The sequence below is a fragment of the Aquila chrysaetos genome, chromosome 6, assembly GCF_900496995.4.
Source record: "Aquila chrysaetos chrysaetos chromosome 6, bAquChr1.4, whole genome shotgun sequence".
Taxonomy (NCBI): Eukaryota; Metazoa; Chordata; class Aves; order Accipitriformes; family Accipitridae; genus Aquila; species Aquila chrysaetos.
In genome coordinates this window covers 204,481-220,645 of record NC_044009.1, presented here as the reverse complement: position 1 = coordinate 220,645, position 16,165 = coordinate 204,481, and the positions used below count along the sequence as shown (strand labels likewise).

Sequence of the window (16,165 nt, the reverse complement as noted above, 5' to 3'; positions counted from 1 at the left end):
TAGAGAGAGTGGCCTTAAATGTGCAGAATGGAGCTGTTAACCTGCGTGGGGAACGCAGCCGCTTTTCCTGGTGCCTGAGTTGTAGTAGCTCTGTTTGGCACAGGCCGGCGGTGAGAGGGGACGGCTCAGCGGTGCCAGGTCTCTGTCAGTCTCTGCAGCGTACGTGCTCCGCCTGGCAATGGGGAAGGAGGAGACAGCGACATGGACTGCACTGCAGCACACTGCAGCACTCCCGCAACAAAGACTGGCTGGGAAAACACGACTTGTGTTGCTGCTGTGTGCTGACTGCAGTTCAGAGACAGGGCCCTGCGACTGCATCTGTTACGAATCTTTCCTCATGTAACTGTCAGTCACTTTCCCAGAGGCTTTGCAGTTAACGGGTCAACTGAATTATTAATAAGGCACTAATAATAAGTAATAGCGTTTTGGACTAGGCGAGAAAAGACCGTAGTGAGCTCACCTCTGAAAGGAGGTTAGAGAGAGTGTGCTGGCTGCACTCCTTTGTCCGTGGCTCTTGAGCAGCCAGGGTGGGATGCTGCATTACAACCCCTTGGTGCTGACCAGAAGGGAGCAGAGCTCTTGTTTACTGTCAAACCACAGCAGCCTCTTAGGCAGAAGGGGATGTCTTTAGCCAGCGGACCTGAGCTGTCTCTTATTAATGGTCTGCAATAGAGTCTTCAGGGCAGTAGAGCAGAGAGATCTGTATCTCTCTAATACCCTCTAGTGAGAGTTGCGCCTTGCAGAGTGTAGTATACAAGTGCTCCCACAGCCTTCCAGGGAGGACTCTGCATGTAACCAGGTCACTCGGAGAAGACTTTCTCTCTTAAAACTTGATCACAGCTTGTTCATTTTGATGCACAGATTCCTGTTACTGTCCGTGGGCTTTGTTCTGGGGTTATTGGTGCTCTGCACCACCGCATCATCTCCACGGATGCATGAAACCAAGCAGGATGAGGGTTGTCTTTTCCCCACAGTTCATTATATACACTGTTAGCATGATAGCAAGATGCATTAAATGTTCCCTATGCACAAAATTATCCTGCCCAGCTTCACATGAGCTGCATGAAGATTCTCCCTTACGGGTCACAAGACAGAAGGAGCCCTCTGTGTTTGCAGCCACTCGAGCTGCACTGACTGACCCTAAACACAAAAAGATTGTTTGAGTTGATCTTTACAGCATCAGGTTTAGCAATGTCCTATTAACCTATCTAAATCTCCCTGCTCCACTATTCAAGCATTAGTAGCTGTATCATAGTGCTAGGTTACAATGCAAGGAGGACAAAATAACTAATAACAGCCTTTAGACTTCTGCAGGGACCAGAGGGCTCAAGAGTTGTAAAGCTTTTCAAAATGATGTTACTGGATTATCAGTGCCCCTACTCTGTGATTTCTGGCAGTTCTGTTTCTGGCACTGGGCTGAATCTGTTTTCCAAGAAAGGGAGCCTGTCAAGGAAGGAGCAAGTGCCTTTTTAAAGGCTCCTTTTCCTAAGCACAGAAGGAAGCAGAGGACTGTTTTTCCTCCAGGTACCGTTACTGCATGATTTCAGGAGGCAAGCCAAGCTGAATTCAGGACTTTTGTAAAGTAGGGGGATTGGCTCCAAAATGGAGAGTATTTTGACAAGATATGGTCCTACTGAAATGCTGTCTGAATGGTTATATTTGCTTAGGGTTTACTTGTGTTTTCAAAGAAGTTGCATTACCTCAGTCCTTTATTGTGTGGCTACTGCTAGAATCACAAGGGAAGGGATCCATCTTCTGCCTGTGTTTTTCATTTTTCTGTGTTCTTTAAGGAAGTTCTCTGGAATTGCAGTCAAAGGGCTGCTGCAGGAACTTGAAGGGCTAGGATGCTGCAGGGCAAGTGTCCCTGTGCATTGCAAAGCAGAGCAAATCTCCTGTGTGACTTCCAGGATAGCTCTTTGTGGCTTCCTGCAGTAGGCTACCAAAACCTGAGCTTTCTTTCCATGGAAATATCCTTATTCTGGCTTTCTCCAACCTAGATAACCAGTTCAGGATGTCAATATTGGAGCGACTTGAGCAGATGGAGAGGAGAATGGCTGAAATGACAGGCTCCCAGCAGCACAAACAAGGAGTAGGAGGCGGGAGCAATGGGAGTGGGAATGGAGGAACTCAGGTGCAGGTATGAACCCTGCTGTGTCCAGACAGGGCAGCATTATGCTTTCTTACCAGCGTTTGGGTTTGTTTGGGGTTTTTTGGGGGGGGGGGTGGGGCGTGGATTGGAAAGGATTATAGTTTTCCCCTAAACAACATGTCTGGTTTGTGGGTGTCTTTAACAGCAGTTGGCTTTCACTCGCATTTGCCACTGTCTCAGTGCTTCTAGAAGTGGAAGGCTGCCTGCTCAGGGCAGGTTGCAGCTCCCCTCAGTGGTTAAACTGGGATGTGTGTGGTGTTTCAGTGCGTTTCTGGGACTGGGACACTGGGCAGCTGCTTTGAGAGCCGCGTGGTGGTGGTGTGCGAGAAGATGATGAGTCGTGCTTGCTGGGCAAAGTCCAAACACTTGATCCATTCAAAGACTTTCCGAGGAATGACACTGCTCCACCTAGCCGCTGCCCAGGGCTATGCTACACTGATCCAGACCCTCATCAAATGGCGGTAAGACCCAGCCTGTTGGACTCTTGGGTGTCAGTACAGGCATGGCAGACGTATATGTAAGCTCTGCTTGCTGCAGATTTCTGGTTGTCCCTTACAAACAGCCAAGTCCCTGAACTTGTCCCCTGATCTGACAGGACCTGTCTCTTGAGAGAGCAAGTCCAATCACTGGATGTATCATGCTCTTAAAGTCTCTGGTGGGGGTACCATCTGTAGTAAATATGTGTGTCATGGGCATGTGCGTGGCCACTTCTTTGTGGTAGGGTGCACTGGGTAAAGCTGTGCATTTAGGCAATGATCCTAACCTGGCTACAGAGCATCATTTGTTCTATTGTTTCCTCTGCAGCACCAAACATGCAGACAGCATCGATCTGGAGCTGGAAGTTGACCCTTTGAATGTGGATCATTTCTCCTGCACTCCTCTGGTAAGAGCAGAGACTGAAACTTCTGAGAGAGTTTGAGGACCCTCTAGAGTTCTTCCTGATGTGTTATTTTCCTAATGTGTTTCACACTCTGAAGAGTTTCTTGTGTGTCCTTGCTGTGTAAATGGTAAGAGACAGCACTATCAGCTTCCTGGCATTTTGTTGAGAGAGACCACACAGAAAAAACCTTGTCCTTGAGTAACATGAAGAAAGGGGACAGACAGGTGGTTCTGGTTTGTGTTTTACCTAAAATCTAGTCTCCACTATCGTGCTTGGGAAGGGACTTAACGCGCCTTCTCTTTGACTGGTTGACTGTAGAGGTTGTGAAGTCATTGCAATATCTTGATCATTGGAATCATGAAATCGTGAGTAAGAACTTAGACAAGCAAAAAGCCAAAGTGGGTGGAACCAGAAGTGCCAGTTTACAACAGCAGAGTGTTGATTTTATTGTTCCCAACTTTTGGTCCTGTCTGTGTGTTTCTGATCTCAGAGATTCCTTTGCATATGAAGCTGTTCTGTCTCTGCAGTGATGCTGGTGTCAAAAAAAAAAAAAAAAAAAAAAAAGGGCCAAACCCAAAAAACGTTTATTGCTAAATGAGAAAGTGTCAGACTGTCAGCTTCATTTGGCAGGTGGAGGTTTCTCTGTCACAGGAGAGAACAGCATGCATCTAATCCTCTGTAATGGCCTTTTGTCAGGATAGGACATTTATAAAAGCCAGTTGTTGGGGTAGAAGCATGTTATGGTTTTGCTTATCAGAGTCGTTTCTCCCTGAGCTGAGGACCAGACTCCACTGCATTAGCAAGAAAGGAAGAAGGCAGGTCACCCAATGGGTCAATTGTCTTTTCTTTTTCAGATGTGGGCATGCGCTCTGGGCCACATGGATGCAGCCGTTGTGCTGTACAAGTGGGACCGCCGAGCCATCTCTATTCCTGACTCCCTTGGGAGATTGCCACTGGCCATCGCCCGGTCTCGGGGCCACGTGAAGTTGGCGGAGTGCTTGGAGCAGCTACAGCGAGATGAGCAAACTCAGCTTGGGCAAAACCCCAGGATTCAGTGCCCCTCGAGCACAGACTCCAACACAGAGAACTGGGTGTCCCAGTGGCACAGTGAGCTTATTGCCCCTCAGGAGCCTCAGAAGGGAGTCACTGTGATTTCCAGTACAAACACAGGTAAAACAACCTCGAGGGCATGCGCTGCTTTGCTGACATTTGACGTGTGAAAACCTGGGGGCAAGGACCTCACCTGGGCAGCAGATGCCACCTGTAGCCCTGCTGTCCATGCTTCATTCTTCTTGTGGGGGCTCTGTCATGTGCTCCACGCACTTGCATAAGTATTGGGAAGAGGAGTGAATGCCTGCTTTAGAAAGGCATGTGTATCTTAAGAGTGGTGGAGGTAGTACCCTCCCTGGGTGATAGTTACTCCCTTTGCACATACTGCGGGTGTCCTAGAGCATGGCACAAACTTCTGCCTGCAGCTGTGTGGCAGAAGCTGTCATAGTTCCTACAGCGATCGTGGGTTACGCGTTTCGTTTTGACCATTGATCTGTTTGTTTCCAGAGCTGAGACGACCAAGATCAGAACCTTCCAGTTACTACAGTAGTGAGACTCAGAAAGATTACCCTGCACCCAAAAAACATAAGCTGAGCCCTGAATATTTTCAAGCCCGGCAAGAGAAGCTGCTTTCCACTGCACTCAGCCTGGAACAGCCGAGCATCAGGAAGCAGAACTCCAGCTCCAAGCAATCCGCCACTGAGACAATCAGCCCCAGTGAAGGGATAAGGGACTATGGCCGGGAGCTCTCCCAGCACATCCCAGAAGTTACTGGGTACCGGGGTTCTGGCAGCCAAGCAGGCATCAAATGGAACCCAAAAGACATTTATATTGGTGTGTCTGCAGTGCAGGTGGCAGGGAGCCAGAAGGGGGCTGCGCTGGGGAAGGACACTGTAGCCCATCGGCTACGCCAGCGAGAGCAGATGAACGTGCTGATGATGGCTGACAGGGAGATGGTGGATGCAGAGCTCTTGTCCTATAGGGACAATGCAGGGGATGAGGACTGCTTACACCACATGGATGACTTGCAGGTAAATGTACCCATAGCACCAAGATCAGCAGTCTCAGAGCACATGGTGGCTGCACACAGGAGCCTAACTGTGAGAAACTTCTGTGGAGGCCTTCAGAGACTGAATTGGGTGAAAGCAGGTGGTCATATGCTCAGTGTATACTTTCTTCCAGTTTCAGAGGGTATCCTTTCAACCCGGATGCAAAGACTAATGGTTAGCATTTAGGGTCGTGCGCTGGCATACGCTTCTGTACAGAATGCACAAAATTGCGTGCAATTTTGCACGGAAAAAGGAAAAAGCAGAGCCTCCTGGTCACATCAGTAAATGAGACTAAGGTGGCCCCATAGTTCTTTGGGAACTGGGAATCAGTTTCTACAAAGACAAGGTGGACTGAGAGTGGCAGTGCTGTGGTTGCAGGCCAAGCCACTGCACTTTAAAGGGCAAGGAGATAAGGGTGGAGAAGGGGAGAGAGAGTGGGTTTGGGGGAGAAAAAATCCCACCGGGTATGGATTAGAGGAGATAAAAACGCAAGAGTAGCAGGACAGACAAATGAGAAGTAGTCACTGGGAGAAAGATACTGCGCTTGGTCTTCTGAGCGGAGAGTAATGGGAACACAACCTACATGCACTGCCTTGGCATTTCTAAATATTCTCATCTTGCTGGCATAACATGGATGAAGCAGATCTTTGCAAAACAAGAACTGTTTTCTGTTCTCTGTATTAAAAATTCCTGTGAACCTTGGCAGGCGGGGGGGATATGGGTCAGAAGGATTCCTGACAATGCTGTGGTCCCAAGGGTTTTAACTTCTCTTGATGTGCCTTTATTGTCTTGTGCTCTACTGCACACCTCGATGGAAGAGTGGCAAGATCACCTTTCCTTTGGAAACAAGATAGTAGTGACAGCTGTCAGTAGCGGACAGCAAAGGTCAGATGACATAAACCTTTCACCAGATCTCTTAGGCTCCCTGTACACTCAATGAAAAAGAGGTCTGGGGAATATGAAACCCTGCAGTGCTTTGTCAGAAGAGACAGAAAAGCAAATGAGCTTTGGCTAATTACTTTCTCTCTGATGCTGAGACAAACGGTAGACTCCAGCTAACACAAGTTTGGGGAAAATGGGGCAGTCTGTCTAAAGCTGGGCTGTAGCATGCAAGCACAAGGCTCCTGCTACCAGGCAGCAAAAGTTTGCTCTCCTCTCCCCCTTCCCAGGTGAACATGATGACACTTGCGGAGCACATTATCGAAGCTACGCCTGACAGGATCAAGCGGGAGAATTTTGTGCCAATGGAGTCACCGCTGGTGGAGAGAACGGACAGTGCTGCCATGAGCACCACAATGAGCTGGCTGGCCAGTTACCTTGCTGATGTCGATCATCTGCCGAGTGCTGCACAGATAAGGTTAGTAAGAGCTGTGAAGTTGCTCTGGGTTTTTGAGTGGTCTGAATGCTGAGCAGCATGCACTGATTCTTTAGCCTGCAGGTGCTCTTTCTCAGTGGGACTCAATGCTGGTGTTCCAAGCCCAGCCACACTCTTGTGATCAAACGTATCGTTGCCAGCACAGCTGCAAATTCATGGAAGAATGGGAGTGCATGCAGCAGGAGGGGGAAGTGGCCACAAGGTCTGACTTGTGACTTCTCTTCCAGTGCCAAGTCTGTGCAAGGCAGTACAGGCAGGCTCAGGAATGTGGGATGTTGCTTGGAGAGAGGGAGGGGAGCATGAGCTTCTGCCTTGAACTTGGAAATGTTGTAGTCCTTATCTGTGATGCCAGCCCAGGTGCTCTGTGAGCCAATAATTGCTACTGTGATTGGTATTTCAGAAGTCTGTATAGTGAACCCCTGACCCCTTCTTCGAACACCAGCTTGAGCCCAGCAGGCTCACCAATCAGTGAAATAGCTTTTGAGAAACCCAGCCTTCCCTCGGCAGCAGATTGGTCTGAATTTCTGAGTGCATCCACCAGCGAGAAGGTAGAAAATGAGTTTGCACAGTTAACTCTGTCTGATCATGAGCAGAGAGAACTCTATGAAGCTGCCAAACTCGTCCAGACAGTGTTCAGGAAATACAAGGTACGTGGTCAAAACATCCAATGTCTTCCTTGTTAGGTGTGAGAGAGTATAATTTGTTACAAAACAAAATGTGGGTAATACCCACTCCTGGGACAAAAATACAGTCTCTGTCATAACCTTTTCAATGCTTCTAGCATTTGCTTGTTGATGTTTACCCAGCACCTACCGTACTGGAGAGAACATGCCATGCTATAGCATGCCTTCTGTGCTGGAGCAACACTCACAAAGCATATCCTCAAAATATACCCCAGAGGTTCTGGTTAGTTGCCTGTTTGGTGTAAAGATCAATTTTGAGGGTTTGTCCCTTAACGTGAATTGACAGTAGAGACATCTCCAGGCAATGTCTAGACCTGAATCGGACCAGGTAGCAGTGATAGGAGAGATTTATAGAAGTAGGTGCCCCGCAAGCTGCTGTGAGCCACTTGACATCATCTTATTGCTTCTTTCCTTCTCCACATAGGGTCGTCCTCTCCGGGAACAGCAAGAGGTGGCTGCTGCTGTTATTCAGCGTTGCTACCGAAAATACAAACAGGTAATCAAGGAAGTGAAATTTTATGAAACACGCATAAGTGCCATGAACACAGCCCTTTGTAATGGGAATTATCCCGCTGTTCCTCTTGTATGCTTTTCAGCATGCAGTAAGGAAATACCCAGCTAAGGCAAAATTGAAAAGAGAAGAAAATTCACGTCCTGAATCTTAATTTTGGAGGGAATCCTTGAAAGCATTTTGTTTGTGATGATACCTGCATTTTTGCTATGAGATAGAGGGCAATGATGTATTTCATATTGGCAATGATGTATTCCGTATTGGCCTTTATGCATGCCATAGCCTGGTGAGACTATTCTCTGACTAGTTGCTTGCCAAATTTCATTGTGAAATTGAAGTTGGTTTCGCCTTTGGTAAAGGCAAAGATGAAAAATAGGTTCTTTTATTTTGCACATGCTAAACTTTTAAACTATGGGAAGTCACGAAGTCACGTGTTTTAGCTTGATGTGAGTTGTTCCAGGACTGAGACTTTTCTCCAGACTCTAGTTGGAGACATGCTTTTAGGCTGAGTTCTCAACCCCAGAAAAAGAAGATACTTTTTCTTTTTCCTCTTTGGTTGGGTTGGGTTTGGGTTTGGGTTTGTTGTTTGGGGTTTTTTTGTGGGGGCTAGAGCCCCACGTCCCTCTTTTCACTATACCCTGCTAGACTCAAGCTGTCTGATGCCTGGCGGCATGTTATGTAAAGTGAAAGGCAAGATGCCTGTGCTCTTTTACAACCTTCAAAAACATTTATTTGGGAAGCCTTTTTAGTGTTAGGTGACTGCATCATGATTCACATTCAACCTGTCACATGGCTGTCATTCTGGAGTGATGCTTCCTGTAATAGGGAAGCTTAGTTCCTTTCAAAAAACTGCTTGACAAACTGCTTTGTCTTGGATCCTGGAATCGCTTCTTTTTGAAAGAAGATGGTTTGGGTTTATTTTTTCATTCTTTATTTGCAGAACTAACATTAACTATGTATTTTTCTGTTTCTTCCTAAGCTTACTTGGATAGCCTTGAAGGTAATACAAATACAAACACTGTTTTGGAAACAATTCCCCATGGGTCACTAACTTTCACGTTCAATATAAACCAGGAGAACCTGGCATTTAGAGAAATGTTTTAATAGTATCCACTAATAAATATCTGTGGCTGAGAAATCACTGACAACCAATCCTTATGGGAGATATGTAGGGGCTGCTGTGCCACAGCATATCAATGTAGTAGTACAACTGAAAAAAAAAAAAGTCTCCTGCTTCTACAGGTACTCATTTAAGCAGTGATGAGCTGAGGTGTGAGGAAGGTTTTGAAGCCAGTTTCTGGAGGACAAGCTTTCCTTTGTTGCTGCTGATTAGCTGTCACTTGGTGATCTTTGCCCTGGCATTTGGGGAGCGCAGGAGAACATTTATCCCACCCATGCAGCCAATGTCCTCTGCGTTCTGCCTGCCAAAGTATTTTGAACATTCATCTTTGAAATACCTCTGCCCTGAATAGCTAAGACCACCATCTCACGTGCGTTGCTGCTCACACTGGAGGCACAACTGTTGATGCCAGTCTTAAATTGTTCATGGCCAATAATTTTCTCCTGTAAAGATGGATTTCCCAGCTGTGCAACGTCTTGCTTTCATCAGATGGTAGAATCCGCTGAGCTTTTCTCAGAGCTACCCAGGAGGCAAGGCACGCTCTTCTGGGAGAGAATGTGTCCTTGGGGTAACTTTCCATCCACAGCTTCCTCCTGCACCATGGTTTTGTATCAAAGTACTGTTGTATCAGCGCAAGTGAGCTGAGCTTTCCGGGGCTGCTGTACTTAGCTGAGGCTTATCGCTTCATGGAGGTCAGGGGACTTCTCTGTTTATCCTCTTCCCAGCTGGAGGGAAAAGAGGAGGAGGAGAGGGAGCAGCTAATCAGCTAAGTGGGTCTTAGAGTTGAATGCAAATGTATTGGGGTCTATCCAGTGACTGCTATTTTCTCTTTCACACGCCTTACTCCTCTATTATGTTACTGTATTGGCAGGATCAGCGCAGGCTTATGACTAAATTTGAACAGTCATAGCTTACATCATGGTTTCATATTTGAACCCTTCTATTCAGGGGTTTGTAACTCAGCCACAGAAGTCCCATCTGGGCTACAAATTTGAAGGAAAACCATGACCAGCCCATGAGTGGACTTATTTAAAATAGCTAATTTAAAACCACGATCTGATCCATTTAATTAAAAATGTTGAAAAGAAAACAGAAAACAAAACAACAAACCCAATGGAAATAAATAATGGCAAAATACAACTGCACCTAATGACTGCTTCAATTCCAAAAAGTGAAATTTGGTAAATGGTGGTCTGTGATGATATTGGAGGGTTTTTTTGCTTTGGCGTGATGTTGGGGGGCATTGTTTGTTTGCTTTTTGGTTTTGGGTTTTTTTTTTTCCCCAAAAGACAGGAAGCTCCACTGAGATATGTTAGGACGTTACCCTATACAGGGCAGTGGCTGCTGTTTCTGTGTCTCATCTGTCTGATAAAGTAAGCAGAAGTCATAGCTGATAAAATATCCAGGATCAAGAGACACATAAGTTTTGAAGTGTTAAAACTTTCCAAATAAGATCAGTAAACACTGAAAACCTCTGTCACAGTGTTAGTTCAGAGGTATGAGTGCAACTTCTATACATTATTCTACATCTCTATTGTAAAAAGGACTTTTAAAAATATGCATGAATGCATATGGTTTCTCTTAAGCGGCCATCTACTTGCGTGCTTTAAAAGGAAAAGCATGTAGAATAAAGATTTTTCTTTTTCAGAGTTTGTGCCTGCTTTATTTGGAATCATGGGGCTAGAAATAATACAGTGCTAGACGGAGTTTTGGATGTGTGTGACTGCTCATGCAAATTTGCAAGTTCAGTGGATGCTTGCTACAGACTTCTAATGAGATTTAGTTTTGCTTGTGACTTAGGCTTAGTATTAGACTTGCTTAATTAACTGTTCCGGGTTTGGGGTTTTGTTTGGTTTTGTTTTTTTTTAAGTTAGAGTCATATGTTACTCCATTTGAAATGCTTGGATTTAAATGGATATATGAGCAATCAAAACTTTTGCAGTATTGTGCTATGGCATGGAAACAAGAAGTGAGCTGTTTAAAAGTTATTAGTCCTAGGAAGGTGGAATACCCTTGTGAACTGCAAATTTGGTTCTTACAAAAGTAATTTGTTTAAAAGATATTTTTAAATGAAGACACAAAAAAGTGTATTTTGGTTTTAGTTAATTTGTTAGCATTTTGGAATAGTCATTCACACTGCTTTGTCCTTACAGTCATTTAGTTGGGCATATTTTGCTGCTGTTGCTCTGAGTCTTTACAAACAACGGCTGCACAGAAATGAGCATCCTGTACTTTGTAATGAGATTTCTGTATGCAAGGGAAACAATTCCTCTAAGTGTAATCAGTTGGTTTATCTCTTACGCAGACCTACTGCAATACAAATATGAAGCAGTGTAAACACAACTCGGGATCAGCTCCAGTTGTTCATAAGTATAGGATGGCTGGATCTGGTCATCAGCATGTACGTGTAGAGCCTCTGCTAGCTAGGTATTAAATAAAACCTCAGAGGGATGGTACACCTCTCCTGTGAGGAAAGACTGTGAGAGTTGAAGTTGTTCAGCCTGGAGAAGAGAAGGCTCCGGGGAGACCTTACTGCAGCCTTCCAGCACTTAAAGGGAGCTTATAAGAATGATGGGGACAAACTTCTAGCAGGGCCTATTGCAATAAGACAAGGGGTAATGGTTTTAAACTAAAAAGAGGGTAGATTTAGACTAGATATTAAGGAAGAAATTTTTTATGATGAGGGTGGTGAAGCGCTGGCACAGATTGCCCAGAGAGGTAGATGCCCAATCCCTGGAAACATGCAAGGTCAGGTTGGACAGGGCTCTGAGCAACCTGATCTAGTTGAAGGTGTCCCTGCTCATGGCAGGGGGGTTGGACTAGATGACCTTTTAAAAGGTCCCTTCCAACCCAAACTGTTCTATGATTCTTCGAATCCCGTCAAACTATTCCAGGGGCAGCAAAACGGGTAGTTGCTTTCTTAATGCAGACTGGGTTCTGCACCTAATCTCACAGTTGTTCTAGTTTGCTGTCACCCTTTTCTCATACAGTTCCTGATCAGCGAGTAGATACTCATTTGCTTCTCGTTGTGTCTTAAGTGGCACAAGAGTCTTTCTGTAGGAACCTGCTTCTTGCTGGTTTTATTGGAATGCCTCAGCTTCTCTTTGTTTCTCTTGTAGTATGCACTTTATAAAAAGATGACGCAAGCTGCCATTCTTATCCAGAGCAAATTCCGAAGTTATTATGAGCAGAAAAAATTCCAGCAGAGCCGACGAGCTGCGATGCTGATCCAGCAGTACTATCGCAGCTACAAAGAATGTGGGAAGAGGAGGCAAAACCGTCGGGCAGCCACCATTGTACAACAGAAACTCAGGTGAGCTGTTGGGACGTTAGATGCTACCGTGATCTTTACACGTTGTTTTTACACTCATCAGGGCTGTGCTGTAGTTTACAAAGGCCAGTGGGAAAAGGACATTGGTTCATAGGATAACTATGCTTGCATTTAGTAGTATTCTCCTCAGTTTTGCCTATACCTCAGTGTTGGGTTTTTTTGCATTTAGAAGCAGTCTGCTTACCAAGAAGCAGGATCAAGCTGCTCGCAAGATAATGCGGTTTTTACGACGCTGCCGCCACAGGTATGACACTATCTTTTGGTATCTGCCCTTTATTAGAGCAATGCAACAATATTCAGCAATGTCAGTGATGAGTGCAATGTAAAGGATAATAGAATCGGCTCACTACAGATCTTTTAATCAAATAACGAAGCCCAACTGCTTCCAAGTTATACTGCCAAAAATGAAATCTCTAACTTAGGACTATTGCTGAAAGAGAATCATGTTCAGCTCCATTGCTGATATGGTGAAGGAGCCCAGGTTGTGTTGGGCAGATGCAGAATAAGGAAGCTTTGAACAAAGCAAGGCACGTGACTTTAAAAGTTGGACTTGAGGAAGTCTGAAAAAAGCTTACTTAATCATAGCTGCAGCTTGTAAGTGCTGCACAAAGCATTCATGGTACGTGGGAGAGCGCAAAATGTGACAAGATCTGGTGTATGCTGGAAATGCCTTTAGTTTGGTCACAGGTTCCTGTGGTAAACTCTCATCAAATACAGGATCTTTTTAATGTGGATAGGTGGAATGTGCCAACAGAGCAGCGGACAAGTTAGTTCACATCAGCCACTCCACACATACCTCAGTGAGCTGGGAGTACAGACATAGACATGAAGATGAATCATCTCCTGCCAGTGTGAGAACCTGCGCAGGCTTGCCAAAGTGTTCACATGTGGCAGCTAGCGCTGTCATGCCACTACTCTGCTATGTGCAGGGTGTTTGTTTTGATTTCTCAATGAAAGGAACCCACATATGATCAGGTTGCAAACTGGAACTTTGCCTAGACAAAAGTAAATTCAGATGTTTCTGACTCTGCTCCCTCCATTCTCACCACACATGCATTTCATCCACTCAAGAGCTGGTCAGACCTGATGCATTTTGAAGCATGTCTAGTTCAGCCCAGTGATGTTTGAACAAGGAGAACTCTGAGAGTCAGAGAGGCATGTGATAAACTTGATTTTAGAAACAGACTCAGTCCTTTTTGTAGGATTTCAGAGCTGCAGTTTGCAGGAAGTCAGTGTGGCTCACGTTGTGGAAGGACATCTTACCTGCAGGTTCAGTGCGAAGTAACATGTGTGGACAAGAAAGAGGGCTTTATCGTTTCCAGGCCAATTCCAAATGCACTTGAAACAGCCGCAGTTGTTCATAAAGAAGCACAAGTGGCTTCTTGCTCTCAGCTGGGCATGTGGAAGAGACCAAAGGTTTGTTTTGTTGTGTTTGTTGGGCAGCACGTCCCACTGAAGCAGGTGGAGGCTCAGAACTTCTGTATCCTCTCAGATCTGCTTGAGATCCAGGCAGTCCCTGGGGAAGCCATGTGCCCGTTTCCATCCGTGGAGGCTCTAGGGTCAACCTGCCAGAGGCTCTTACAGCCAACTATCACACACGAGGCCAGAGAATACTTCACGACGAGCTGTATCCCTGGGTTTCCCACCAATGTCCAGGATGCACGATGCACTTCAGCCACGGTCAGTTAAGTCTCCAACTGTCGAGTAACCTAGACTCTCCAGGGCTTAAATTGCCCGTGATTCCAGCAGTTTTTCTTGCCTTCAGCTCATTACCGTCCTCTTTCTCAGCGTATCCTGTTTCCTTTGTAGAGCGAGACCCTACTCACTTGCATCACTGAAGTTTGCAGGCAAGACCCTTCCCTTTGCCTGTAGTCGATCTCCTCCCTCTTCAGCAGCGTGGTTGCTGCTGCCAGGCATCTCTGGGAGATGGGTTTAAGTCTTGGGTGTTTATAGACAGGAAATAAAAATGAAGAAGCGGGGGCTGGGGGGGGATCCATTGTCAGTAGGCTCTGTCTGGCTTATGTCACACTGCGCAGTACTTGGCATTTCTGCAACAGTGCAGTCCTGTCTGTCCGTAGGCACTTTGTTAGCGGTTGTGGTTACTTGGGAATTCATCCATGGTTCTTGGCTAGGATGCAACAAAATCAGAAAGTAACTTATTTCCTCTGAAGATGTTAACTGTGTTTCAAAACTGCCTTGCTTTTCCTTCTGAAATAAAAACGATCACACGTTCGTGGTCATGCACTTTCTCCAAGCGATCCTAAGGGTTTAAAACTGTGTTAGTGTAACTAGTATTAATAACTGACACAAATTTTAACCAGGAGCATTCTGGCATTGGCAAATGCTAAAAATAAAAGCAAGACTTACCAAAACGACAAAACCAGCATTTAAATCTGCTTGAAAAAGACATAAATTTACCAGTCTACTAGATTTACAGAACTGTTTAGATATGTGACAAGTTTGGGCCTCTTTCCCCGTATTCTTCCTGCTTGCCAAAAAAGCTGTAGCAAGCAGTTGCAAAGAAAGACGTTTGCCAAAACACTTCATGCTCTGTGCACTTAGGCTGCATCTGTGATCCTGGGATCACACTGCTGGAGTATCTCACAGACCCTCAGACTCTCCTGGCTGCCAGTACCATACGGAGAGATCTGGTCCCTGAGCTTGTTTGCGCTCTGTGAAGAGCAGCGCACAAATAGGGTTCTTGGAGCTTTATTACCACGAAGGATTTTGAAGACAAACAGGTTGAAGTCTTTTGCTTGCATAAACAACTGCAGAGGAAAAGTACAATACTGGAAATGATACAGATCTACTTACTAAAAGAGAGCTTCACTTGCTTCAGGATCTCAGCTGACTCAGACTGACCCTTTTGCTTCCTTGCCCCCCCCAGCCCTGAGGGGGAGATCCACACGCTTTCCCCAGCACAGCCATATCCTGGCGAGACCACCTGCATTCGTTCCTTCCCAAGCTTGGCTCTGCAACCCTCTTTGTGACCTGCCCTGTTCATGGTGCATGTACACTGGAGTACCAGGTGGAAGATGAGAGCATTGCTTCCCTCTCATCTGGTCTTCTTCAGGCTTTCTGAATTTTCTTTTCTGTGTCTTAATAATTACAGTTATTCCTCACTGCTTGACTTTTCTTGCTTGCCTCTTTCTAAGGGTAATGAAACTTAGAATGTTAAGTAAGTTTAAAACCACCTCTATATAAGCCTCCTAATTATATCCATTCAGTCTACTGCGTGTCCTGTGTAACGCTCACACAGGATACAGCTGCTGCTGATGTGACTGGTACTTAGGCTTACAGCCACACGCACTGTTTCAGGAGTACTGCTTGTTGGAATCCCATCGCGGACTGCTCTTGAAATGCTCAAAATTAGCACAGTGCTGCTATAAACAAGAAATTAAGCAAGCCCCAGGCTCCATAAAGAAATGCTTCAGCCATCCAAGCTCCTGAACATCCAGGGGCAAGCCGTAGCAACTAACACCTAATGTTATTTAATGGTCTGTAGCGTAAAAATGGCACTGTGGAGCCACTTGTTAAACCACAGTGCCTTGTCAGTGCAAAGGATAGAAATGACAGATATTTTTGGAAAATCTGAGGGAGTGAGAGAGAAGAGAGCATGCACAAGAACATCAAAGAAGCAGGATCTTGTAGCAGATTTCTGTCAGCTGATAGAGATGGGGGAGGAGGCTGTAAAAGCCATTTGCAGTCTGTCGAAAGGATAGTGAGCTAAGTGAAAAGGCAGTAAATTCTTAAAGTTAAGAAATTCAACCTTAAAAAAAATGAAACTGTTTAACCTAGGTTTTTGTCCACAAGCAGATTCTGTTGCTGGGCCAATAAATGACTCTTAAGAGCTTATTCTGTAGCCTTTAGGCAAGATTTACTCAGGCGTTCCCCTGGCAACCATCTGGTTGGTTGGTTTTTTTCCTATTTTAAAGTGATCAAACTCTACTTTAAGCCAATTATGAGAACTCTTTGTCTGCTAGCATTCAGAACAGCTTAAATGGTTGTCTTGTCTTA

General features: G+C 45.4%; 1 protein-coding gene across 12 annotated transcripts in view; it reads left to right on the top strand.

Moving 5' to 3' along the window:
- Window positions 1-16,165, top strand: part of CAMTA1 (calmodulin binding transcription activator 1) — a 325,997-nt gene that overhangs the window by 295,198 nt on the left and 14,634 nt on the right. For 10 of the 12 annotated variants that reach the window (XM_030017247.2, XM_030017244.2, XM_030017243.2 and 7 more), the window contains 11 exons: window positions 1,998-2,137; window positions 2,414-2,610; window positions 2,954-3,032; window positions 3,884-4,199; window positions 4,587-5,110; window positions 6,298-6,485; window positions 6,904-7,150; window positions 7,611-7,682; window positions 8,677-8,697; window positions 11,937-12,130; window positions 12,318-12,392. In XM_030017247.2, coding sequence (XP_029873107.1) covers window positions 1,998-2,137; window positions 2,414-2,610; window positions 2,954-3,032; window positions 3,884-4,199; window positions 4,587-5,110; window positions 6,298-6,485; window positions 6,904-7,150; window positions 7,611-7,682; window positions 8,677-8,697; window positions 11,937-12,130; window positions 12,318-12,392 — 2,053 coding nt within the window. The remainder of the gene's footprint in view (window positions 1-1,997; window positions 2,138-2,413; window positions 2,611-2,953; window positions 3,033-3,883; window positions 4,200-4,586; window positions 5,111-6,297; window positions 6,486-6,903; window positions 7,151-7,610; window positions 7,683-8,676; window positions 8,698-11,936; window positions 12,131-12,317; window positions 12,393-16,165) is intronic. The other 2 variants (XM_041124300.1, XM_041124303.1) reach the window with 1 other exon arrangement.